Raw genomic sequence first — 27,037 nt, 5'->3', positions numbered from 1 at the left:
GAAGCAAAGTTCTTAACCCGAGGTACTATTTCTAGGTTAGCAGACTCTGTAACCTGAAGCGTCTGTAACCCGAGGTACCACTGTATTTGCAAAAATAAATAAATAAATGAGAAAATCCCCCCAGCGACCCGCTTTTAAATGGCTGGCAGAACTGGTTCCAGCAGCTTCTTCATGGCAGCCGCAGGAAGCTAAGTACAGTGGTACCTCGAGTTACAAATGCCTCAGGTTACAAATGCTTCAGGTTACAAACTCCACTAACCTGGAAGAGTTACCTCGATTTGAGAACTTTTTCCCCAGGATGAGAACGGAAATTGTGTGCTGGTGGCGCAGCGGCAGCAAGAGGCCCCATTAGCAAAAGCATGCCTCTAGTTAAGAACAGTTTAAGGTTAAGAATGGACCTCCAGAACAAATTAAGTTTGTAACTAGAGGTACCACTGTAGTGGGTTTTTATTTTTATTTTTTACCCCTGTGCATTCACCATTCATGTCTAAGATGACCCCAATTTTTGACTCCCCCCCAAAAAAGCATTGTCTTATACATGGGAAAATACGGTATTCCTCTTTTTCAACAAGGAGTCTGCATGTGGCATTTGTTTCTCTTCCATCTTACCTTCCGTTGTCTTCTGTGGGCAGGCCACACATATTGTCCTCTAAGGAGCCACTGAACATACTGGTGGCATCTCAGTTATTGCAAGCAGCATGAGCAATGGGAACATGACCTTGGTCTGAAGATCAATCTAAACTATATTTCTGCACATATATGCAAAGAACATGACTGCTCCTCCTTACTTTGGTGTCATTTTGAAGTGTGTACCCTCCATTGAGTCAGGTCCCCTTGAGCTGGATCAAGTAGATTATAAACTTAGAATTACATGTGCTGTACTGTTAAATTTGTTTGTTGTGGGAATTAGAATTACGGGTGGGATGCATAACTTCAGGTAGTGAGTGCATTTTTTAAAACATCCAGCTGTTATCAACTTCCTTTTTAAGTTTTCTCCTTTGAAATATATTTTGCAAAATAGCTGGCTGCATCAGTCTCCCTAGCAAGGTGCATCAGTCTCCCTCAGTATTAACTTTAAGATGGAATTTAAAAACTTTTTTTTAATCTATCCAGGCATTTGATGACAGAAAGACCTGTCCCCGGTAACCCTGATATTATTAGATTTGACAGTAGGTGATTATTTTTAGGAGTTTTAGGAGTTTTTAAACTTCTTTATAGAAGTTTGAAGTGTATTGTTTTAGCACTAACATGTTTGCTAATCTGGGTTCCTTTGGAGGAAGGTGTAAATTTAAACAAAACTAATAAGAAGAAAAATCTCTATTTGCACTCTTAATGCATTTGGGTTTAGAGCAGGGATGGCTAATATAACACCTTCCAGTTGTTGCTGGAGCACAACTCCCATCACCATGGTGACTGATGGGAACTGGAGTCCAACATCTGGAAGGCATGATGTTGGCTACTTCTGCTTTATAGCTTGTGACCCACCAAGCCAGATCTGGAGAAAGTAGCTGACGGGGTGTGTGTGTGCATGTGCTGGTTTTGGGGATCATGGGCTCTTCCTCAACCAGATGTAAGGTTTCAACAAGCTATTCCTAAGGTAAAGGTAAAGGGACCCCTGACCATTAGGTCCAGTCATGGTCGACTCTGGGGTTGCGGCTCTCATCTCGCTTTATTGGCTGAGGGAGCCAGCGTACAGCTTCCGGGTCATGTGGCCAGCATGACTAAGCTGCTTCTGGCGAACCAGAGCAGTGCATGGAAACGCCGTTTACCTTCCCGCCAGAGCGGTACCTATTTATCTACTTGCACTTTCACGTGCTTTCGAACTGCTAGGTTGGCAGGAGCAGGGACCGAGCAACAGGAACTCACCCTGTCGTGGGGATTCGAACCGCCGACCTTCTGATCGGCAAGTCCTAGGCTCTGTGGTTTAACCCACAGCACCACCCGTGTCCCTTAAGCTATTCCTAGTGTATATCAAAAATCTTAAGCCCAACTATGTGTTATGTTAAGTGTGAAAAAGGAGCTGGAGAGGGGCTGATTGAATGTGGGGGTGGGTGCAAAGGGGAGATGCCAGGAACCAAAAATGATGGCTGCACAGATGAGAGTTGGCTCACTTAGGTGAGCTCGAGGGGAAAATGCATCCCAGGCAGTTTTTGACATGAAGCATTAATTTTTTTTTTATTAAAAAGTTTTCTCCAAACACATTTGGAACCAATTCTATTTGTGCAGCTGTCTTTTTGTTGTTGCTGTTCCTAACTTTTTCTGCAGCTGTTTTTGATTCACTCTGATGGGAGTGGGAAGATGGGGTTAACCCTTTCTCTCTTGCACCACCAAAAATGACACACACAGACACACACACACACACACACACACACACACATGTGCGTACACAGATACCTTTAAAGCACATTTGAAGCACATTCCCAGAAACCCTTAACTAGTGCCCAGAATTCTTTGAGGGAAAATGTTATTCGAATGTGCTTTAAAGGCACAGTGTATATGTAGTCCCAAGAAGGGGCTATTTGCACCTGTAAATCTTCTTTGCAGCAAATAGCTTCAAGGATGGTATGCGACAAGAAAGGGGTGAGGGGAAAGAGTTAAACCAGATCAGGATTACAACCAGCCTCTTGACTGGCCCCCCCAAGAGATATCTAAGCTGGTGACTCTTTGAATGAGAACGTTGTGCTTGAAAGACCTCATGCAGCAGGGCAATTCTTATGTTCGTAACCATCTCTTCATTTTTGGACTAAGGGTGCTTCCAGATGGGTGCTCCTCACACATGCCAGCATTTTGTAGCATCTGCAATAAGGTAAAGGTAAAGGACAGTTAAGTCCAATCAAAGGCAACTATGGGGTTGTGGAGCTCATCTCACTTTCAGGCCAAGGGAGCCGGCGTTTGTCCACAGACAGCTTTCTGGGTCATGTGGCCAGCATGACTAAACCGCTTCTGGCGCAATGGAACACCGTGACGGAAGCCAGAGCGCACAGAAACACCATTTACCTTCCCGCCGCAGCGGTACCTATTTATCTACTTGCACTGGCGTGTTTTCGAACTGCTAGGGTGGTAGGAGTTGGGACACAGCAACGGGAGTTCACCCCGTCACGGGGATTCAAACTGTCAAACTTCTGGTCAGTGAGCCCAAGAGACTCAGTGGTTTAGACCACAGTGCCACCCGCGCCTCCTGGCATTTGCAATACCTCATTGGCATAAAAACGCCAGTCGATACCCCCCACATTTAATCCAAATTTATGCTTTCCAATGAAAATTCTGTAAAAAAACCCCAACCCAATTCTGTTGCCAATGACCCATCTCCAATGTCTCAGGAATCCACCTGCAAATTAAGGCCCCATCTGGAAGCACCTCATGTAGTCTTATTTGATATTTGTGGGGCAGTCCACACTTTATACACAACAACAGATTCAAGTTTGCTGTTGGGTGTATCCTCAATGGAAACTACAGCCCTCTTCCAAATTTGGCAAGTACACCTCTGTGATATACAAGTCTTCAAATTCCTGTTTGTAACGTTGTCTTTTTTGCTTTGCACTGAACAAATCTTAGGTGCATACCAAAAAGTAAAATAAATTGGGGGGAGGGGCGGGGGTGGTTGCTGACGCACTCCTGTCTTTCACTGTTCTGACTGCTCCTGTTCACTCTTCCTTTGCTCTCCATCCCACTTCCAGCACATCATCACTGTGGCAAGAGGAGCTGCATAGTGTGTTATGCAGAGCACCCCTGGGGAAGGGATTGGGGAGAGGGAAAAGATTGCAAGAGTACCAAATCCGGTGAAGGGTTAATTAGGCGTGAGAGCATTGAGCCGGGCTCCAGATGAGTAGAAATAAAGCAGCAGCAGAAATGCAAGTTGGGTGGGAGAAATGCAAGTTAGTACTTTGATATTTTAGTGAGTGGGGTGGAGAAATGTTTGGATGCAAAACTGTCGGGAGATTATAGAGCATCTGGAGGAGTGAGAATTACAGAGTAAAAAGAGGACAAAGACACAGAAATAGGTGCAGTGAAAAGGCAGTTTTATTTACTTGTAATACTATACAGAGAGAAGAAAAAAAACAACAAACCCAAACCCAGAAAGTAGCCACAGATACAGCATGGCTGTTGCTGGCAGTGTTCTGAAATCTTTTTTTTATTTTTTTTGTCTGTCTGTCTTTGATTTTTTTTTTTATCTGAAGAAAACAAAACAAAAAAAGCATATACAGTCTCAAAAAGTACACTTCAGGTTACAAAGGACAGCAGCTATTTTCAGCAATTCTAATCCAGTAGTTAGCACAGCAGTTTATTGTCGTTCTTTCTCTCCTCTGCAAAATGGGATTTTTTAAACCTTTGCTCACATAGAAAGTGGGTGTGTTTAAAAAAGAAAAATCTCACCCATACTCTACGTTCACCAGAAAACTGTATCTCACACAACATTTTCTTGAGCCCCTCTTTGTAAAAATAAAAATAAATTCAAATCTTTATGGCACACAGAAAATCTTTTAAAAGTTAGGTGTTTGCCCTTCTTCTGACCTGGCTTTGTACTTGCTGATGAAAAGGAAAAACAATTTTTAAATGGATTTGTCTCTTGCCTTGGCCTATACAGTGTGTACAACCTCAGTTGTGCTGGCTGGTGCTAATGAGAATTATAATCCAAAACATCTGGGAAACCAAACTGCAGGACTTGGTTAAACCCGGGAAGGGAAACATAGAATCATAGAATCATAGAGTTGGAAGAGACCACAAGGGCCATCGAGTCCAACCCCCTGCCAAGCAGGAAACACTATCAGAGCACTCCTGACATATGGTTGTCAAGCCTCTGCTTAAAGACCTCCAAAGAAGGAGACTCCACCACACTCCTTGGCAGCAAATTCCACTGGAATTCCACTGTAGTTCAGACACATCTTCAGATGTGTCTGAACTACAATTCCCATTATCCTTGAACACTGGCTATACTGACTGGGGCTGATGAGAATTGGAGTCCAACAACATCTGGAGAACCAGAGATTCCCAAGCTAAACACTTGAATTCAGTGGGACTGACTTACGAATAAAAATGTAGTGGTCGGCAGAAAGTCTATGCATACTTACTTGGGAGTCTGCTCTGGGAAGCAATGTTATGTTTTTGTTTACATTGCAGTAGTTATATCTAAATTTGCATATATACACATATAAATTAGCAGATGCAAAATTTTATACCGAACCTTTGCCCACTTTTCCAGCGATGCATAACTACATACCATGCAACTATCCCATTTTAAGTGGGACACTTACAGAATTTACAGAAGCTGCGTTGGCTTCCAATTCCAATCCTGGATATCCCATTTTGGCTCCCTTGCTCTGGCTGCACTAGAGCATGGGACCAAAAGACATGCCTTTTTTTTTTTGGTCCTGCACTGTCATGTGTGTTAGTTGGCTCACATCAGAGCACAGGACCAAAAAAATAAAAATAAAATAAAAATGGAACCCAAAGTCACACCAACTTACCTTGCCCCTTCTGTGCTGCCCACTTTTATTCCTCCTTCCACCGCAGCCTTCCAGCCAATTTACTTCTAGAAGCCGGTCTCCGCTTCCAAAAGTACGGCAGCAGCGGCAGGGGAGGTTGCGGCAGTGGCAGGCGAAGGTGCGAGGGTGGGAGCCCAGAGAGGGGAGCGGGGCATGAGTGACAGGGATGGGGGTGGAGCAAGGAGGTGTGTGTGTGGCCTCCATTGAGGTTGTGTCCCAATTTGCCTCACTCTGGTGTTGGAGGGTATGTAACTTGCTGCCCTATCAGTTGGGGAGGGCAGAAGTTGCAGTCTTGTGTTTGTTTATGCACAGGGGACTTTTCCAAAGATGGCGTGGCTTAACTGGATTGTGAATCAAGCTGTCAGTCAGGCCATTGCAAACTGATACGTTTTTAAGGGGGGGAAAGAAGACATGCAAACTGAATATAATGCTTGATCCTGTTGTAGTTTCGATCCCATAAATGCCTAGCTATGTGCTGAAGACTACATTCCCATGTGTACTTGCTTGGGAGTATGCCTCACTGAACTCAACAGTTTGGGATGTGATACATAAGTAGCAGTCAAGTACAACATTCCTTGTTTTCCTAGAGAAGACATGCGGGGGGAATGTTTGGTCCAGCCAGTCGAAAACTTCCTGTTTCCTCCTGGCTTGGAGCATCCTTCCTCTTGCATGTGACTAGAGGTGGGCGTGACCTTACCTGCCTAGGTAACAAAAGGGCAAGGCACACAGCACACTTCCCTCTTTTCGACTCTTTTTCCATCTTCCTTTCGTCGTGTGAACTGCAGTGACTGCCAGTCTGTAGTCACTGGGATAAATGCCTAGCTATGTGCTGAAGACTACATTCCCATGTGTACTTGCTTGGGAGTATGCCTCACTGAACTCAACAGTTTGGGATGTGATACATAAGTAGCAGTCAAGTACAACATTCCTTGTTTTCCTAGAGAAGACATGCGGGGGGAATGTTTGGTCCAGCCAGTCGAAAACTTCCTGTTTCCTCCTGGCTTGGAGCATCCTTCCTCTTGCATGTGACTAGAGGTGGGCGTGACCTTACCTGCCTAGGTAACAAAAGGGCAAGGCACACAGCACACTTCCCTCTTTTCGACTCTTTTTCCATCTTCCTTTCGTCGTGTGAACTGCAGTGACTGCCAGTCTGTAGTCACTGGGATTATCCCCCCATATGGGGTAGATCCAAATGTATATAATTTATAATCAAGTCTGCCTTCAGGAATCCAACTGTGAACTGATGATGTGAGTAAACTTCTTTTATATACCGTATTTTTCGCTCTATAAGACGCACCAGACCACAAGACGCACCTAGTTTTTGGAGGAGGAAAACAAGAAAAAAAATATTCTGAATCTCAGAAGCCAGAACAGCAAGAGGGATCACTGCGCAGTGAAAGCAGCAATCCCTCTTGCTGTTCTGGCTTCTGGGATAGCTGCGCAGCCTGCATTCGCGCCATAAGACGCACACACATTTCCCCTTACTTTTTAGGAAGGAAAAAGTGAGTCTTATAGAGCAAAAAATACGGTACTTTAAACAAGATTGTGGCATGTTTATTCTTTTTAAGATGGACTAAAAGGGAATTTACCAGGAACATACAATTCAATACTATCTGCTGTGTGTTTATAAGGGGAATGTGAAACTCTGCTAAGGATATTAATAAACAATATATCTTCTCTTGCCTCCCTGAATATTCCCACAAACAGGACTTGTGAGCAAACATGTTTAGGATTGTGCTGTATGTTATTTGCCTATCACCAGGGATAGCTCATGTGCTTAAAGTTACATCAGTTAACCAGCTATTGCTGCACTCTAAGTATGCTATCTTACAAAATGAATGTTATAAGGTCAGGATGTTAAGTTGACTGAAGGGCATCTGAACAAAAGTTCCTGTATTTTAAATGAATAGTGAGTTCAATCCAACCCAACTTTAAAATCGCACCAATTTTGCCATCATCAATGGGTTTTTGAAGTGCTGAACCTTGGCAGGATTGGGCCGTAGCATTTTAAAGTCAAGATACTTTAGATCAGCATATTTTGCTGACCTGGAAAGGCTTAACAAATTGCTGTTTGAAAAGCCTCATTTGGAATGCAGTTAATCTGGAAAGCTCGATTTGCAGAAGATTTTCTTTTCAGAGTATAATTTAAATGGATCCCAATTGGCATGCAGGAGTTCTCTCTCAGTGGACTTGGAAAAGTCTTCTTATAAAAGCAGGTGGATATTATTCTTAAATAAGATTGGTTATTTACAGCAGTGAGATATTTTGTTACATGCTCAATAATATTTATGAATTAAGATGTGTGTATTAGGGATGGAAGTTTATGTCAATTTTGGTTATCTCAGTTTCTCTTATTTCCAGCTTTAACTTTAACTTTTCCACATTTTGAAGCCATTTGTGGTTTGGTTTTTTTAAAAAAGAAAATCTGCATGAAAATTCACCAGCGTTTAAGTGCAAATTTCTCCTAATGTACACATTTTTGCATGCAATTTTGACTAATGTACATCTTTTTTCAAGCATTTTTTTTCATAACCGAGAGATGGTAGATGGAACATTGGAATCCTATATGTGTTTACTCCTACATGTAATGTCTTACTGACTTTGGCAGAGCCTGCTGTCAGGTGGGCAGATAATTGTAGTTAAAGATGGCAGAATCCTGACTGTACTATTTTGGGCACAGACTGTAAAGGAACCCTGAAACAATGTAGAAGAGAGGAATTGCATGAGATTTTTGTCAGTTGATTCAAAATCACATCCAGTAGCAATGAAAAGCAAACATCTGAAAGCAATGAGCTTCCATCTAAAAACAGCAACATTCAGCATTTAGTAGTAAGTAATGTCTTCACTGCTTGAACCTCCACTAACTTTAAACTTTGCATCATTTTACTATTTTCTTAACAGGAAGAAGTGCAGTGGAAAGGGGAACACGGAGGAATGTAGTTCCAGTACGTTTTTTTCAGAGCAGAAACAATTTGCCAGAATAATTAACAGACAGATAATGAAACTTCCAAGTTTGTTGCAGATTAGCATAGAGGAAGGAAGAGAATGAGGAAAACAGTGAAGAAGAGGGTGGGTATGTCATCACTTTTCTTTGATGGGATTCCTGCTTCATACTAGTAGTTTAAATGGTAACCCTTCTTTGAAAGGTTGCTTGCCTTTCTAATTAAAAGCTGACTGTTGCTATTCAGCTAGCTGAAGATGTTTTGTTAAACCTGTCTAACAAGTTGAAAGAACAGTCCGGTTAAAGAACGATTTGGTTTACAAACTCTGCAAAACCGGAAGTGGTGTCTTGGTTTGAGAACTTTCCCTTGGTCTAAGAACGGAATCCGAACGGTAGAAGGACACTGGCGGCAGGAAGTCTCATTAGGGAAAGCACGCCTTGGTTTAAGAACAGTTTCGGTTGAAAAATGGACTTCCAGAATGGATTAAGTTCATAAACCGACGTACCACTGTATATATATATATATTGCATGATCACCTCAGCTGCTGCCTGCATTTTTAGACTTTCCTTGAGGGCATGGCTGTGAACTCTCCTGGGATGCTGATGGGGTGCGTGTGTCATGATGAGTTCCTAACACTACACCACTGCTAGCAGGTAATCCTAAACCTCTGTTGTGAAGGGGACAGAAAGTAAAAACAACCATGCAATTCCCTCTGCATCCAGAATTGCCAGATGCACTATTCAAGGCCCCAATGGGTCACTGTCTTGTTTTCTGTTAACCGTCTATAAATGAAAAGGCCTTTAAAAAATAAATAATATTTGATCAATGATCATGCAAAAGCGCTTCTATGCTTGAGTGCTGCCCACATTTTCCCTCTTGACTGGAATAAGGATCAATCTGTTGTACAGCCTAGCTTTCCCCCCCAGTTGTTATATCAGAAGTCTGCAATGCCGCAACATGCAGCTGGGAGGATCGACTTGTGAGACCATATAGGATGCAGTTAAAGTCAGAACAGCACTATGAGAAACACAGGTACATAGGGGCCCCAGATTTGCAGACCGTGCCATATTAGTTATGAGATACATCATGCCGTGTTTTGGATCGAATAGGAGACTAAAAGCGAATGTTGTGTTCATACAGCTTTGGGGCGCAGCCTGCATTGCTGGAGGTCTCCGGGAGAGAATGAGAAAGAAGAGAGTGCTAAGGCATTTTGTCCAATGGCACATCTTACCTAGATTTTGTCATTCATTTAGATAATATCACAAAGGCAAACTGGAGGAGTAATGTAAACATATACTATACAGTACATCAGCCACAGGAAACCAAAAGAGAAAAACAACCCTGTAATTCTTTTCTTTCTGTATTGATACTCCTTTAACTGTAAGGGGATGCTTGGTCAGTATGGTGGTTCTGTTCTACATCTCTTTCTTTAAAAAATAATAATAATCAGATAAGGATGTATGATTTTTGCCAGGATGGGGACAGGGGAATCCTCAAGAAAACTTAGGTGAACTTGTAGAAACTTTGAAAATACAAAATATAAAAAAAATGTACAGGTTACCTTTTTTTTTTAATTCTATGAAAACATGCTGAGAAGATTTTTCTCCCTTGTGTATTTTAAAAAATTATTTACAAAAGTTAAGGCGAAAACATTAATTGTGCCACCCAGTCATGAAGCTAATCCTTTCTGCCTACATTTACTTAAAGAAAAGTGTTTTTCTGTGCTGGAATTGCAAACAAGCAATCATTGAAAGAACATCTAGGTGCTCTGAGGGTGTATCTACGTTACAGACTTGCAGCTGGGAACTGCAGTTCTGTGAGGGGCACGAGAGATTGTAAAGGAATTGTCAGTCCCCTCCCCAGTCTGCAGTTCCCAGGATACTTTGAGGGAAGTCACTGAAGTTGTAAAAATGACACAAATGTGTAATCTAAGTGATAACGACCACTAGGAAAACTCAGGAGGGACTATCTCTCTGGTTCTTACACTGCCTGGGCTCTTTGTTTTTTTAAACCTTTACTTTCCAGGCCTATCCTGTTTCCAGCATAGAAGAAAAAAAACTGAAATAAAATTAGTTTAGCAACATAGGAATATGTCTTATACCACATCAGACCATTGGTCTATTTCTAGCCTGGTATTGTCTGTTCTGACTGGCCACACCTCTCCTTCGTTTCTTCCCTGTCCTTACCTGAAAATGCCAGGACCTTTGCCATGCCAACCAGGTGATCTATGACTGAGCTATTGAGCTATATGGTCCCTCCCTTAAAAACACTCCCCCCTCCACCTCGAAACTCAGTTATTCTAGAACAATATGCATGCCCAAATCTAGACGATTCAGTTATTATTATTGTTATTGTTATTATATTTACTAAATTTGTTCATTCCAGCCCAAAGCGACTTACATTTTTGCTATGCTTCATTCATTTTCATGTGGGTAGATTCTCCAAATGTATGCAGAGAGCATTGCCTGATGTACAACTGAATGGGATGGCCTCTGATCACCTCTGGTTCATGCGTACATTGGACCCTGTTAAAAATTTGGGGTGCAGCCAATATATTCACTCATGTAAACACGACTATTTTGGGCTGCAGAGTTGATCAGATATTATGGCTTGGAAGCAAGACCAAGTTATTCGAACTGATTTCCCTTTGAATAATGGGACCCAAGTTCAACTAACTTTGCTTGGATCCGAGGGGATGCTCTAATACTTTTTGAGAAGCCAGCAGGGGTAAACCCATATAGCTCAAGACCCATCTGTTGACTTGAATGCAGTTCAGGTGTGCTTAGCTGAATCATGTTTACTGTAGGTTGTGCTTGGTAGGAAACTAGTCTCTCATATATTTTAAAGGTGCCATTGTAGATACCTCCATTAAATTGATCATTTCCCCCCCTGGTTTAACATTGACGGCATACAAGAAGAAGCCCAGGAAGATGACTTTTCAGGGCTTAAACTGCAATGAATGAAACTCAGTTTTCTGTATCGGGGCGGCGGGGGGGGGGGGGAGTCTGCTTTTGTGCTCTCTTTCTAACCATTAAGGATTAAATTTTCTGTGCCCTTATATCTTATAATAATGTCATCTGAAGCATCTTGATGCTAAATGAATGAATTCCTAAACCTTTTCCATACCTATGCAACTTGAAAACAAATACCTAAACCTAATAATATTTCCCAATGCTACCTATGCAAGTCAGAGCTGCAAATGGTTACCCTTTTTATCTCCCTTTTGCCATGTGAGACATAACATACAACGGAATTCTTTAGTTCTCTAACTGGGCTATGTCAAGGACACTGAAGCTAAAAAGGGCATTGGATTTGTTTGGAACTGGCAAAAAATGGAATTGCAGGGGTGTAGAAGACGCCAGATGGATGCTGTGTGGGAAATTATGGGCTATGCCACACTTAACCTAACAAACCAAAAATAGATGGAAGAATATGAATATGAATAATTAGTTTTTTAAGTAGATGGAAGCTGTTATCCATTAGAAATGCAGGGATCAGCTGGAAAACTTGCTTAATCTCTTTGCACTTCTGCAAGTTTATTTTATTGTATTGTTTATAATGTAGAGTTTGGATATTCAGCATTGGTTTTGAAATTATCATACCCCTCTTAGCAGAAAATAAAATAGCTGCATGAGAGAGACCATCCTTCGAAGAGATCTTTTTAAGGCTGTGATCCAATGCACACTTATGTGGGAGCATGTTCCATTGATATCAAGGGCAACATACTACCAGGTAAATGTGTTTAAGACCAGGATATGATATAATCCTGCAAATCCTGCTGTGGTCGTTTGGTATTCCCGACATGAAAGTCACCATTCATGGCACAGAAAGAAAAGAGTTAAGAGCGGAAACATCATTCAACACAATGTTTAAAGCTAATAGTTAATACAGTGAAAGCACCACGAGAGAGAGAGAGAGAGAGAGAGAGAGAGAGAGAGAGAGAGAGAACAGGTACATTGTGAGAAACAACCTCAGATGCTGGCTTTGCCATCGTTCTAAAAAATGAAATTCCTCCTTGGTTGAAATCATTTTAATGCCTCTAGAAAATATTGTTTCTAATTTGAATGTCACACATGTAGCTATCAACCAGAAATATCTCCACTGAAAAAATAGCTAGTGGGATACAGAGCCTAAGCAAGGGTACAGATGTTTTCCATCCGTCTCAAATTACTATAGTGGCTTAATTTGTGCCTCCTTCCAGTTTGAGACTTCATCAACAGGCTGTCTTTTCACATAAGGGTGCCTTGAAGAGGACACCTATCACCTGCATTAGTCAGAAATTGCCACTGGGTGTCATGGGCTTAAATGAGTAATTCTGAAATTCTTACCACCGCAGAACCCCAATGGACTCCGAAAGGGAGTTTTACAAGAGTGCAGATAGAAAAAAGCTGTATCGGTACATGTGTAAGTTCACCACAGGTTCATTGTTAATCATCGTCATCATCATAATTGATCGTGAGATACTTGTTTGAAACAATGGGCCAGCTCAAATGCCTTCAAGGAGGGAGTGGCAGAAGGCCTCTGGCTCACACAATCTCCACAGCTCCGCCATTTAATTCGCTGCGGGAAACATGAATGACCAAACAGGAGATCCCACTGTTGCTTGAATGTGGGGTGTCTTATAAGCTTAAGAGATCAAATCCTCTGGATTTAGAGGGTAGCATCTTTTAAGGTCAGAAGAGAACTCACAGTCAAACAATCATGGGATTTTCTGTTTTTTCTTCACTTTTCCTTGCAGTGAGAAAGTAACATAAAAGGATCATGTGAACTCAAGAACCAGTCTTGTCCTCTCCCCTCAGCTGCTATTCTGAGGGAAAATAATGTCTGACTATGCCCAATGAGACAAAGTAGGGAAGGACCCTCTGTTATTCTGCGACCTTTATGACTCACAGAGCATTCCTTCACGACGAAATGAGAGAGCGAAAGGCTATTTTGCTGAGCTTTTGGAAAACAAGGAGGACTATGAGTCACCTTGGGTGAATGGGTCCCTAATTGCCTCCTCTTGGTCACCAGCCATTGAAGCACAATGTTCTTGAAAACCGTTCCAGTGATACAAAAAACCAGCACCTCAATTTGGTCTACCCTTATGGCTTGCTCTCATTTCTTCCTGAAGAAATACTCTATGAGAATGCTCTGAGGCTACATGAACGCAAAAGCAGAGCTTGCTCCAATCTGAAGGCATCAGCTTCCTCACTTTGCTCCCCACTTTGTCCTCTGGGACAAACTTGATAACGTACTCTAGATGAAACTTATCTAATAACTTGAGAACTGGGCCTTTTCTCTCCTTAGGGAAAACTGCAGCTTTCCTAACCACTTTTGATAGGAACAGTGATCAAACCATGCAATCGTTATCATATCCTTAAGTCAACTGCAAACGAATCTTTCACATACCAGGGTTACAGCAGGCCACAAAAAAATAAAATAAATAAAAAATATGGAGGCACTGTTACCAAAAGGCAAGTCATTAAAATCAGTGCCTGTGCTTCAATCGTGGATCTGTTCCCCCCAACATGCCTACTTCCGTCTTAAGGTACGGAGCTGGAGCAGGTACACAACACTGTAACCTGGAAGATTTAGGGAAGGCCAGAACCCAAGTCCAAAACCATCACTCTCAATTCTCTAGGCAGAAAAAGAATTCCATTTCACTGTCAGCTGCGTTTGTTGGCGTGAACCATGTTGTGTTTCTGTTGTCGTAAAATATACTCCAGGTCTGTAAGACAGCTTTTGCCAACCCTGTGTCCTTCAAGATGGTTTGGACTACAAGCCCCATCAGCAATGGTCCTGGTTGAGGCTGATGGGAGTTGTGGTCCAAAACATCTGGATGGCACAAGGTCGTTGAACACTGCTTTGGCCAACACACAGCTGCACACACACAAGTCCCATTGAAGCCAATGATACCACCTACATTGAACTCTCTTCTGAGGAGCCCAAGGAGTAGCTACAGCTCTGTAGCTACTGTGGAACATTAATTCATAGCAGTGAAGCTGGCACACAACCCCATGAAAATGAATGGAGGTTGCACAGGAGCAGTGCTTTGCTGAGTCAAACTCACTTGTTTGTGACCCACCCGCTAAGCACAAGCCCCAACAGTTATGTTGGAGGTTTTATGGGGGCAAGTCTTGCTGAAAAACTACTAGAACAAAACAAAGGTTGTGAAGCTTTTTGGGGAAGGAAGAGCCCAAATGCTGTAATATCAAAATACTAGCGTGATCATGTGCTCTCCCCTTGCCCCAGTAAAAAATAAAACCTATTTTTGGTGGGTTTTTTTGTTTGTTTTTTTAAGAAAACACACACTCACATTAAAATGCAGTTTAAGGCTCACATGTATGTGAAACTTAAAAGAGTCCTGCAACATCCTTGGAGGCTGATCATACCTGCTAGATATATAAAGTAAAATTCTTAATATACATTTATAAGTTTCATAAATATATGCAATATATAAATATGCATATTCACACACAGCCATCGATGCATATTCATATATTATATATTTATATAGATATATAGATATAGATAAGATCTGTTTCAAATACGAAAGTGATTTTGTGTGTGTTCACTTTCCGTTTCTGTCTCACCCTTTTTAAAAAATAATCCTAAAACAGTGCATTTGGTGAGAAATCACAATTTCACGATTCATCTCCCTTGAAGAACTAGAAAAAACCAGAGAAACCCAACTGCAAGGCAATGGAGGCAGTCACTTCCAGTTCACAGTATTGCAGTTAGAAAAATACAGTGAGGTCTAAGGGAGTGATGGAGCACGAGCTGCTCGGAAGAAGAGGAAGAAAGGAAGAGGTGGTCACATGACAATACAGCATTGACAGCGCTTTTTCTTTTCTGTACCTGGGAGTTTTTCCATTGGTAGACTTTCCTCCTTCCCCTCTGGTGAGGAGGGCTCAGTTGTGTCCGATAAGGGCCTCCCAGAAACCAACTCCGCGGCGTTTCCATCCATGGTTGAGACATCCGTCACAGTCTTCTCACGTAGCGACTTTTCATCGTCTTCGTCGATGAGGACCAGTTCGGCTTTGATTGTCTCATCATAGCCCAACACCTTTTTTGTCTCATCTTCATCATCAATGTTTTGGTAACCCATAAATATCATTGTTACAGGGTGATCTGCGGTGGCTTCTGGGACTTCATCCCCAGAAAGTTTCGCTTGGTGTCGTGGGTTCTCGGAATGCCTTTTGCTGGATTTGTGCACCATCTCTAGTTTGGCCTCCTTGAAAAGCATCTGTTCCTTCATATGACTGAGGTTTCCGTCTGCTATCGACACAGTCCCTCCTTTTACGCTTGATTGTCCAGCCTTCTGAATGAGTTCATCTACATCCTTTGAGCTCAACTTGTGCACTCCGTTTTCTACCACCGTGCCCCCAGAGTGCATCTCATAGACTACTTTGGTACCATCGTCATAGACTTTGATTCCTCTTTGAAGGGCAGCCTCTGGGCCAATGGGGGATGTAGAGAGAATCTTGGTCTCTCCTGTCTGTTTGTCTTTCTCCACATTAATTTCCATGCTGTACAAAGCTTGAATGGAAACAAGAGAGGAAGTGCATGTTACAACAACAAGAAGCATGTGAATGGTTAATTGCCAAACAGACAAGCAGACAACTGCGCCCTGCCCTGCCCCCCAATAAGGTGTCACCTAAAGCGCCAAGCGATCTATGTTAGAGGTGTGGTGCATACTGTGAAGAAAAGCAGTTGTTAACCTACAGCGCTCAATGACACTGGTGCGAGCCATATCCTCTATCAACCTGAGCAGGGAGCTTCCTAATATTACCTGTGTTCAAGGGATTCTGTTAAATCAGGGAGGTGACAAACAAGCAGGTCTACCACCATGTCTCCATGGCCAAATGACTTCAAACTCTTAGGACCAGTGTACATGCTCACCTGACTGATCTAGATAATGAGAATATTATATACAGCACTGAAAGTCAGTCAAGAATTTCAACAGATATGGAGTTTCTTCACCACTGTCAGACATTCCCTTGGGTGTTTTTTTTGTGTGTACAGGAGAACCTCCACTTTATCAGGAGAAGACATCCAGAGCATATCATATCACCATGAGGAAGTGTCAGGGAGCATGGGATACATAAAGATGTGTAGATTAGGGTATATGCCGTGATTCTGCAAGACTGCAGAAAAGCTACAGAATGTGGTAATAGGGGTACAAAATTCAGCTCCCTGAGAATCTCAGCTTCAGCTAACAAAGCAATTCTCTAGTCCTGCAAAGATATGGGTGTGGGTGATACAATCTCAGAAGCCAATGCTCAGCAAGTTGCTCAATGAGATTTCCATTAGCTGGGGCTTCGGAGCCATGTACACACATTTTGAGAATAAAAACAAAGAACGCAAATCTGATTGAGCCACATAACTTATGCATGCTGCAAATTTCAGCATAGATAGGCCTTCCTGAGAGTACTGAAATATAAATTATGAGCTTCTATGCTTCCATGTACAAATATTCCCACTAAGGATTTAAATACTTTTCCTGCTTAGCCTACCAAAATCTGGGGGGAAGCTTGAACAGTCTTCCATAAGGTTTACAAAAACTAATAAAGATGGGCAAGTTTGGCTTCACTTATCACTCTTAACCCAGCAGTGAAAACAGGGAAAGATAAAAAGGAAACAGAAGAAGGAGGCTTAGTATGCCTGAAATATAAAGGTCCACAAGGGAGTAGCAAGGAATTGGCCTCCAGCTTCACAGCATCATCAGTCAATACAGCTAGAAGATGCGGAATCCATAGTCAATGCAGCTTCCACTTCCTGATCCATCCAAGGCCTGGCTCACACATGCACACAACAACAGTTGATTCATTTGCACTCAGTGTACACAGGATTACTACACACATGTTGACTCCACTGAAAGTACTGCATTTTGCTACGAGAAAGTATTAAAGTTCTTTCTATGACAGCAGATCTGTGGCAGTCCATGTGCAGAAGTCACCTCTTGAGATGAAGTTATCGAATGGCAAGCATGCATGTATGTATAAACTGTCCCTAAGATGCACATGACAGCTAGGTTGGGATGCATGCGGCAGGAATGTGCATGTACTTCACACTGTAAACAGCCATATCATACAACTGTTTCTGATGAGCAAAACACACATTGGTATTTTGCAGGATCCGTACTGCCAGTTCAGGCTAGGCCTCAGCTCCAGTACAAGTTTCCTCTCCAGCTGACAGATGATAACTTAGCCAATGAATGCCTTTTACAATACAAGGATTGATCTTAACCCAACTCCTCATTCATGAAATACTGCCATTAAAGGGAGACCTTCATAGGATTTTAGAAAATTGGGACCTGGATAAACAGAACAGAATCAATTGGTACACATAGGAAGAAGGCAGCAGTAGGTGGCATAAACTTTGAGCATTGCTTCCACAAACCCATCCAGCTCTGATCATCTACTGACGCTTCAATATATTGTTTATTTAAATTTAATTTTCTGAATTTGGCTTCTGGTCCCTGACCCATGGCAGGTTAGGATCTAAATGCAACCCATTTCAAAACCTTAAATACTAGTGTTAGGGAATTTGGATGCAGTTTTGGCACTCTGGGTAAATTAACATTTATGCTTCTGGTTTGACTTCCTCAAGGCCTTCCTTCCATCTATATCTATATATACTTAGAAAAAAGTAAACGTTTGTTGTATAAGCTCTCGCTCAAGGACCAGGTACAAGCTGAAATCTTATCTACTTATTTGGAAGTAAGTATCACTGAACTCCATATACGTCTGAGCAAACAGGCATAAGATCAGGCTGCAAACCATTTTCTAAGAACAAAGAATATATTGGCAATGTAATAAAAGTTTAGAGAGAGGCAGTCTTCACAGTCTATTATTATGAAAGAGGTCTGATTTGGAATGTACCATGATATCCCAAAGAGAACTTGTAAAAAAACCAAAAACTTATGGCATTACTACAAGTAACAGACTGATTAAGGGTTTGTTATACTGTATATATGTTGATTCAAACATCTTGGCTCCTCAACAGATTTCACCACCCCTCTCCCTTGTTTTCTAGCAAACAACCATAATGACTACTCTGGTATTGGCAACAGTTTAACTGAGCACAGTTTTAAAATGAAAATTCCAATGAAATTGGCCACAATGAATCGGAACAAAACATTGTTGATGTAGCTAGCATATACCTCGGCTGAGTCTATTAGTTCCGCTGCACTTTTTAAAAAGAATACTGAACATAAATCACATCATTAGTTTTAATTGTGGTTTTTTGACCCACCAGCAGCTACATATTCCAAACTGGGGGTTTGGCCAAATTCTGTATTCTCATGGGATACTATAGGTTCCAAAACTCTACAATAAAAACCAACTAGCAATAGGGGGTGCTTGAAGAATTTTGTTTATATTTCAGCATGAGCTGACCTGTTCCTCACCTCCTACACTGATTTGTGGATCAGAACACAGCCATCCATCACATTCCCACACTTTTTCAAATGTTGCAACACAGTTCTTGGTTCAAAAAAAGTACAGTGGTATCTTGGTTCTCAAATTTAGTTGACTCCGTAAACCATTCAAAAACCCAGGCGCAGCTTCTGATTGGCTGCAGGAGCTTCCTGCACTCAATCGGAAGCTGCGGAAGCCACGTCAGACATTCGGATTCTGAAAAACGTTCACAAACCAGAACACACACTTTCGGGTTTGCAGCATTTGGGAGCCGATTTGTTCGAGAGTCAAGCTGTTTAAGTACCAAAGTACAGTGGTACCTCTGGTTGCGAACAGGATCCGTTCTGGAGCCCTGTTTTCAACATGAGCAGAACGCAACCTGCATCTGTGCATGCACGGGTCGCGATTCGCCACTTCTCTGCATGCGCGTGATGTCATTTTGAGTGTCTGCACATGTGCGAGTGGCGAAACCCAGAAGTAACCCTTTCCGGTACACAACCTGAAAAGATTTAACCTGAAGCAAACATAACAAGAGGTATGACTGTATTGGCATGCATTTAACAATGCATATTTTGAGATAGATTATGCAGCAAATGGGAATTTTAAGAGAAAATACTTTCCAAAAAAGTTATTTAGATGTGTATTTTTTTTGGGTGCAGAAATTTTTTTAATTGCAGATTAATGTGGACCACATGTGAAAGTGGCAGAGACCAGAAATATATAGTTCTGTCCATCCCTACCTAGCAATAAGGCCTTCACAGGCACATGGGTTTAGATGGCATATGCTCATTGACTGTCGAGCTGAGGAAAGACCATCCCTGAAACATCCCTTAAGGGTTAGCCACGATTCTTTGCAATTTCAGAATGTTCGCAAAGTAGCAACAAGACAGCATTTAGATAAAATCCCAAGTGGAGCCTCATTGCTGCTTTTCCTTTCAGTTGAAACTGTGAGTAACTCTGGGTTGTTTTTGATTGGCTGGAAATTGCTAGGATAACCTCTAGGACACACCCTTGTGCAAATTAATTGAAACAAAGATTGAATTTAGTAGTACAAAACTCACATATACATGTACAAAACTCACATTAGTAATGGATATGACCTCCGCTATTTTTAAGCAGCATTTGAAAACTGTTTGGCATGGGGTCTACTAGTTTCAAACAGTCACAGTTGATTTTCTGATCCCTGGACCACACTTGAATCAGTGCCTGAATGAGCTTCTCCATAGTCGTACAGTCTACAGCATGGAGGCGACTTTTGCATATAGCCCACAAATCCTCAATGGGATTTACATCTGGGGAATTCCCTGGCCAATCAAGTACCTGTATTTGCTGCTCTGTCATGAATTTCTTCACCACTTTTGATGTGTGACAGGGGGCTAGGTCCTGCTGCAATATCCCAGTACCATCAGGACACCTCTTTTCCAGCTCTGGAATAACTCTCTTTCGTAGAACCTCAATATATTGTGGCGATCGCATCATTCCTGCTATTGGCTGCAGGCTTCCGATACCATAATGATCAACGGACTTTTTGTGTTTGTTTTGGGTACAGGATTACGAGTAAGATAGAAAACATGCTTTGTTTCAATTAATTTGCACAAGGGTGTAGATGAGGCTGTTTCAAGAACTAGATCCAGCTTGCAGGCCAGCAACTGTCCATCCCTGTATTGCAGTTTGTACCTATGCATAGAAACTCTTTTGCTGGTTCAGGTAATAGGTCTGCACTGAATCTAGTACACTGACTCCAACTGTGGGAAGTCAGACGACCCAGGAAATCTGAGAAGTTGTGTATAATGAAGACAGATGCTCCCTTGTTGTTCAACGCCAACATCTGGTTCTCAGAAGAGAAGGCTGGTTTTTCACTCATTGCTTCTCTGCCCCAGAGCACAGAACACTACTAGGGGCAACATTTTGCTGATTCCGTCAACACAACAAAATGGTGCAAACCTTGCATCCCATCGCAGACATGCTTACTGCAGAAAGGAACAAGACCCACTGAGCTCAACTGAACTTACTTCCTAGTGTACAATTCTTACAGCTGCAATTTAAATATTCCAAAGGTCTTTCATGTGATGAAATTTCCTCTCACTCTCAGATTAAATATCTTCAAACATTTTTTAAATAAAAAATCCTCCTCATGCCATTAAATGTGGACTTGAGTCAATGTGATTTTGTAAGATTGCAGCACACTCGAACAATAGCAACATTGTTTTACATACATACATACATACATACATTGTGTTATCTGAAGCTTGCGGGGTCCGTATGCAGCTCTGGGATTTGATCATGCAAAAGTAAAATTATATACAGATGTGATCCCTTTGCTTTAGAATGTTGCATCCTCCCCCCAACCCTAATCAGCTCTGAGCTCTGCTCTCGTCCTTTTTAAAATGACTTGTGTTTCACTCATATTCAGCCATTTCAGAGTTTTCTCCTATTTCCTACTATATTCTTTGTAAACAGATGATCTAAGCGGGTTGTGTGGAGGAAGGGTTATAAGCAAGAGGTGTTGGGTCTCCTTTTTAAACCCAATTCACCTCACATTTCAGATAATTTCAAATAGAGACACCATGCCCATAAGCAGCACTCAGGCCCTTTCGTCCACTGCCCCTACCACCTACCTGAAAACAAAAAGGTTGCATGAAGAAACTCCAATAGAGACTCGCTGTGTTGCTTTTATATGGAAGAATGCATACTTGTAAAGAATCAGGTCCATTTATTTGACTCCATCCATTAATCTGCATTGTGTTGATGTGACAGCTACATTTGAAGACCACCTCTATTAATATCTTTCCCCTGGACCCCTTCAGTTACACTGCATCGTTTTGGAATATTACTAATCTCTCCCGTTGGTGTCGTAGAAGTCCCAGAGAATGGGGCTTTAGTAGACAGATGAGCAGTGAAAGAATAATGATCGGCTTAAGTGCTTCATGAGAATGAAGTCCCACCTGGATTCCATCTCTTAAAATAGGTGTTTATAGGTTTCTTAATTTTTTCAAGCAATTTCCCACACGCACATTTGCAATGTATAGTGAACTAAAAACAAAAAACAACCCCAAACATTTGGACTCAACATCTTGCTTAGAATCCTAATCAGAAAACAAGTGTCAGTTTCCCTCACGAGGCTGTATTTTTGTCTACGTGTGGAAAATAGGAGAAGCTAGAATGCTGTCTGTTTAGAAATCAGAAAACCATCCTCTCCAGTCCAGATGTGTTTTTAAAGAGAGGCTCTATGTAATGCTGGTGCTTCTTTTTACATGCAAGACACAGAGTTTCAGTGAAACAGAGGATAGGCTGCATTCTGTACTTGGGTTACATCTACACCCTTCATTTAAGGAGTGTTGCCTTCCTCTGCAGCTCACACCTAACTAAAAAATACAGTTCCCAGCATGCTCAACAAACCACAGTTCCCAGTACTCTTTGGGTGAAGCCATGCACTTTAAATGTGTTTTAAAGTTATGGTGCAAATGTGCCCTGACTTGTGTCTTTAAGCACTGACTTGTGTAAATGGTCCATGAATTCTAACCATATCTCATGTTTGCTGCGTTGCATTTGCAGTCTACCACCAATTACTTCCAGAATTGGGTTGATGCTATTTATTCATTTTTTTGCTCACAAACATAAATGTCCTTGCTGTGTAAGTTTTTAAAAGGCCAGACCCTCAAATATATCCCCCTCCGACTGCATATTTACATTTGAGAAATAACTCGCTTCTTACAATATCTCGGTTAACGTTTAATCACCCTTGATTTTTTTTTTTAAAAAATAGATATAACATAGAAAAACACATATTTAGCTTGCTTACTGGTTACTTGCTAAGTCATGAGCTGTTTCCTCCTGTTTCAAGTATAGCTGGGCATTAGTCCCAGGGAATCGACTATGTTTTTGAAAAGATAATGTCTGCCACATTGGCTGAAAGAATAAACCATGCTCTGCTGAGACTTACCAGTTACCCTGCTTGTTCCGTCTTTCCCGGGAACCAGCTCTGTTGTTCGTGAATAGAGGGTTGTGAGTTCGGGGAGCTGGGAGTAAATGTAATTTACTGCATCTGGTTGTCAGGGAACAGGAAATACAGTTAGGTACAGCCATATGGACCCCAGAGGCTTCACCGCTTAGGCAGCAGAGTTCCTAACTTATCGCCCCAAACAATAGACATCAGAAGCTTTGTGACAGATAATTGCATCAAAGCAAGCAAAATGCAGAGTCACCCTGCTTTGACTGCCATTCAATAGACTAGCTGATGTTGGAGAGAGAAAGACCAGATGACTAAAACTTTTCTAGTTGTACGTGCACATAATCATGTGTCAGGAGGTTCTCGATTTTAGCAGGTCAGTGACCCCTGAACATGAAATAAAATTTTAAAAAAGCAATCACCATTACACAACAGGGGTAATCAATTTTACAACTGTCAGCTTTTATTGCTAGTGTGAGTTCGTATCTTTCCCAATGTAATTAAACACATTGTTTAGTTATGGTTTTGTGTTCATAAGCTAGTGGGTGTTTAATTTGTTTCTACAGCTAAAATGTGTGTGCGTGTGTGGGTGGGTGGTATTGCAAAGTATTTACTGCAACCATTCTGTAACTAAAGTTTTAATTTAACAAGTTCATAAGTTTATTGTTCTAGCTATGACAAACTTGTAACAATAGCATTAATAAAATAATACAGAACATACATCAAAAAATAAGCCAACATCCATGATGAAATAGAGAGCAGATACCAGAGACACCAACAAGCTTAAATCTAGCCTGATTTCAGATGAAGGCTCTTTGCATTCTGATTCCCTCCATCCAACTTGAATTTATATGCTCATTGCAAAAATTGTTTGGTCATGTTTTGAAATGTTGTAAACCATCCCATGATGGCTACTGAAGGGCTCGAGATACATCCCTCAACTCTAACTCTCTCTCTCTCTCTCTCTCTCTCTCTCTCTCTCTGAAGTGGTAACCTGGAAACCTTTTGGTTGACTTTCATCTTATTCTAAGGAGGCCAGTCACAAAACACACACCTCACTAATAAACAGGAAGCTAAAATATAATAATACAGCACACCATTTAAAGTCTTTATTTTGTGTAATGGGCCATGTGGTGTCCTAGATCTTTTCTGCAGCTCTGTATAGCCCCCCCCCCAAAAAAACCCCAGTTTCTTTAAGTTGATTTATAAGCCAGTCAGCCTGGCTTTTAGCATAAACTAATGATGAGCATAAACTAAACTGTACCTGGCTGGTTTATGTTTCTGTTTTAAAATCATGCTTCCACATACTAATCTAAAAGACCTAAGAAGCAGACCTTTGTGTGTTGTGCCTTACAAACTGCTCCCACAAACAGACACAAAGCCATTATTTATGGCAACACCATTGTCTGCCATCACTGAGCAAATGTGTGGAACAAGCTGTTGTGTGTTTTACAAGATTACTTTGGCAGGAAAATGCCCCCTTTTTTGCAGTTAATTCTGAGGGAACCTCGCCAATAAATGTTCAAGTCATGACTCACGGCTGAGTTCCAGAATCTCTTTGGAAACCCAAAGTCTGTGATCTTACACTTTACTACAGGGTAATGTGTATCACATTGGGACGCGGGTGGCGCTGTGGGTAAATGCCTCAGCGCCTAGGGCTTGCCGATCGAAAGGTCGGCGGTTCGAATCCCCGCGGCGGGGTGCGCTCCCGTTGCTCAGTCCCAGCGCCTGCCAACCTAGCAGTTCGAAAGCACCCTCGGGTGCAAGTAGATAAATAGGGACCGCTTTCTAGCGGGAAGGTAAACGGCGTTTCCGTGTGCAGCTCTGGCTCGCCAGAGCAGCGATGTCACACTGGCCACGTGACCCGGAAGTGTCTTCGGACAGCGCTGGCCCCTGGCCTCTTGAGTGAGATGGGCGCACAACCCCAGAGTCTGGCAAGACTGGCCCCTACGGGCAGGGGTACCTTTACCTTTACTTTAATGTGTATCACATAAGCACTGGAAACCCACTAAGACCTAGAAAATAAGGCAGTCATGATTCAGAAGCTACTCTTGCAAGGCTTTTTAAAGCAAACATTTTGTAGGTGATCTATTACAGAATGCTAGTCATTACAGATTCAGAGGCTTGAGATTGCTTTGCCAATCACTTCTACACCAGAACAACTACGCAGAACATTATCGGATGCAGAGCAAAAACAGTGTAACTTGTTATAAGTACCGACAAACATTTACCTCCATCTTGGCGTGAGAAGCTCTGAAAAATGAAAAATATTGGAATTAGTCATTTTTTCTTCACGTTATATGCATTTATATAAAACTCTTACATGTTCAAGAATGCTTGGTATACATTACATCAATAATGCTTACAACAGTCCTATAAAGTAGGGCAGCATCATTTTTGCTATTTGACAGAGCTTTCTGCAGTTATTAGTCATACCCATAATCTATACTCATGTTCATCCAGCCAGTAAATATAAGCATTCATAGCATGTGCATTGGAAAAGCCCTTCCACAACTTTTTTTTTGGGGGGGGGCGCGGGCGGGCGGGGTATTTAACACCTAGTATTCTGGAATACTGATCTTGTGAGAGTATAAGTGATTAGAAGAGGAACTCTGTGTCCACCTGATATATGGTTATTGAAAGCCTCTCCTCTTCCCCGAGGGGAGGTGTTGTGAGCAGGAATCGCTCCCCACGCTCGCGCGGGGGGGGGGGGGTGTGGCCAGGCCCCTGCGTCACTGGAGTCCTGTGCCTGCGTCACACACCCTAGCTAGCCAATCCGACTGGCAGGGGGTGGGGCATGGTTTAGCTGTTTAAAAATGGCTGCTGGCAGATGAGCGCTGTCTTGTTGTTCCGGCTTCCTCGGATCACCCTCCCTCCCTCTAGGTTTTGCTTCTGTACCCGATCTTACTATGGACCTTAATTGGTTGCCTTGGTTGTCCAAGAGGCCTGGTAGGAATTTTTTCCACTTGGCAGATTGGCACCAGCCACTTGGTTTTTCGCTTACCTTGTAGCAAATCGTCACAACTTTGTAAGGTTTGGAGGTTAGGCATTGGAAAATGCGTTGTGTGTCAGAGGGGAGGTTGAAGGGTATTCTGTTAAAGGAATCCGGTGGTCGTGGTTCTTGTCCGATGCCCAGGTGGTGGCTAGGGCCATGGCACGACCCTCGGATGACTCTAGGGTAGGGTTATCAGACGTCCCCAGATTTGCAAATCTGTCCCCGGGAAATGTGGCAGCGGCAGCCCCAGCAGCCCGGAGCCAGCCTGTTAGTGCAGTTGGCTCTGGCTGGCTTCAGAAGGTGCTCGTTGCTCACTGCTGTGCCGCCCGCCATTTTTCCTGCACCACGGCAGTGAGCAGTTCCTGAAACCAGCCAGAGCCAACTGCACTACCAGGCTGGCCCCTCCTGGGCAACGACTGCCTGCCTGTGACTCCCGAGCCTCCCCTGATCTGTGAAAACAAAGGGGGAAGGGGATTGGGGAAGGCTTGGGAGCCACAGGAGCACGGTGCGCCGTTGCCTAGTTTTTTAAAAAACTCTGCATATTTATGTTTCACAGGGTGCGAAAGAAGGGCTTTGCACCTTTATACAATATGCATGTGTGCTTGGGCCCAGGGTCTTTTGCCTCACCATCCCCACTACTGACTCCCTGTTGCTACCCAGTTTCAAAAACAACAACAACAAAAAGGTGTCCCTGGATTCATTGAAAAAAATATGGTAACCATACTCTAAGGGAAAGCTTCCAGTTGATTTGCATCAATAGGCTCCCCCTACAGGTTGTTAACCCTTGCATGACTCCCTGCAGAGCAGGCAGGAGTCAAGTACAGTGGTACCTCAGGTTACATACGCTTCAGGTTACATATGCTTCAGGTTACAGACTCCGCTAACCCAGAAATATTACCTTGTGTTAAGAACTTTGCTTCAGGCTGAGAACAGAAATCATGCACCGGCATCACGGCGGCAGCTGGAGGCCCCATTAGCTTAAGTGGTGCTTTAGGTTAAGAACAGTTTCAGGTTAAGTACGGACCTCCGGAACGAATTAAGTACTTAACCTGAGGTACCACTGTATAGTCTGTTTGGATCCAGTGCCTAAGCTAATACCACTCACATTCTGTAACCAATAAAGTTGTGGCTTTTTTTAGCCCGTTAACCTAAAATGCTTGTGTCTATGTGTCTTATTTCATCACAAAGCGGCGAGCGGGAACTTGACTCACAACCTGGTTATTGCGGTGACATTTTGTTTGCAGTTACTCCTGTCACAGGGAGTA

The 27,037-nt window shown here is 42.3% G+C and overlaps 1 protein-coding gene across 4 annotated transcripts in view; it reads right to left on the bottom strand.

Annotated features, from left to right (window-relative positions):
• The window catches only part of PALM2AKAP2 (PALM2 and AKAP2 fusion), a 220,549-nt gene that overhangs the window by 102,604 nt on the left and 90,908 nt on the right, over nt 1–27,037 (bottom strand). For 3 of the 4 annotated variants that reach the window (XM_083718419.1, XM_083718428.1, XM_083718429.1), the window contains exons 5-7: nt 25,009–25,030; nt 22,772–22,873; nt 15,266–15,946 (exon numbers count right to left, since the gene is read on the bottom strand). In XM_083718419.1, coding sequence (XP_083574545.1) covers nt 15,266–15,946; nt 22,772–22,873; nt 25,009–25,030 — 805 coding nt within the window. The remainder of the gene's footprint in view (nt 1–15,265; nt 15,947–22,771; nt 22,874–25,008; nt 25,031–27,037) is intronic. The other variant, XM_083718430.1, reaches the window with a different exon arrangement.

The sequence above is a fragment of the Podarcis gaigeae genome (genome assembly GCF_964106915.1).
Source record: "Podarcis gaigeae genome assembly, chromosome: 17".
NCBI lineage: Eukaryota > Metazoa > Chordata > Lepidosauria > Squamata > Lacertidae > Podarcis > Podarcis gaigeae.
The sequence above is the reverse complement of the archived record's forward strand: the minus strand, read 5'-3'. Positions and strand labels throughout refer to the sequence as shown.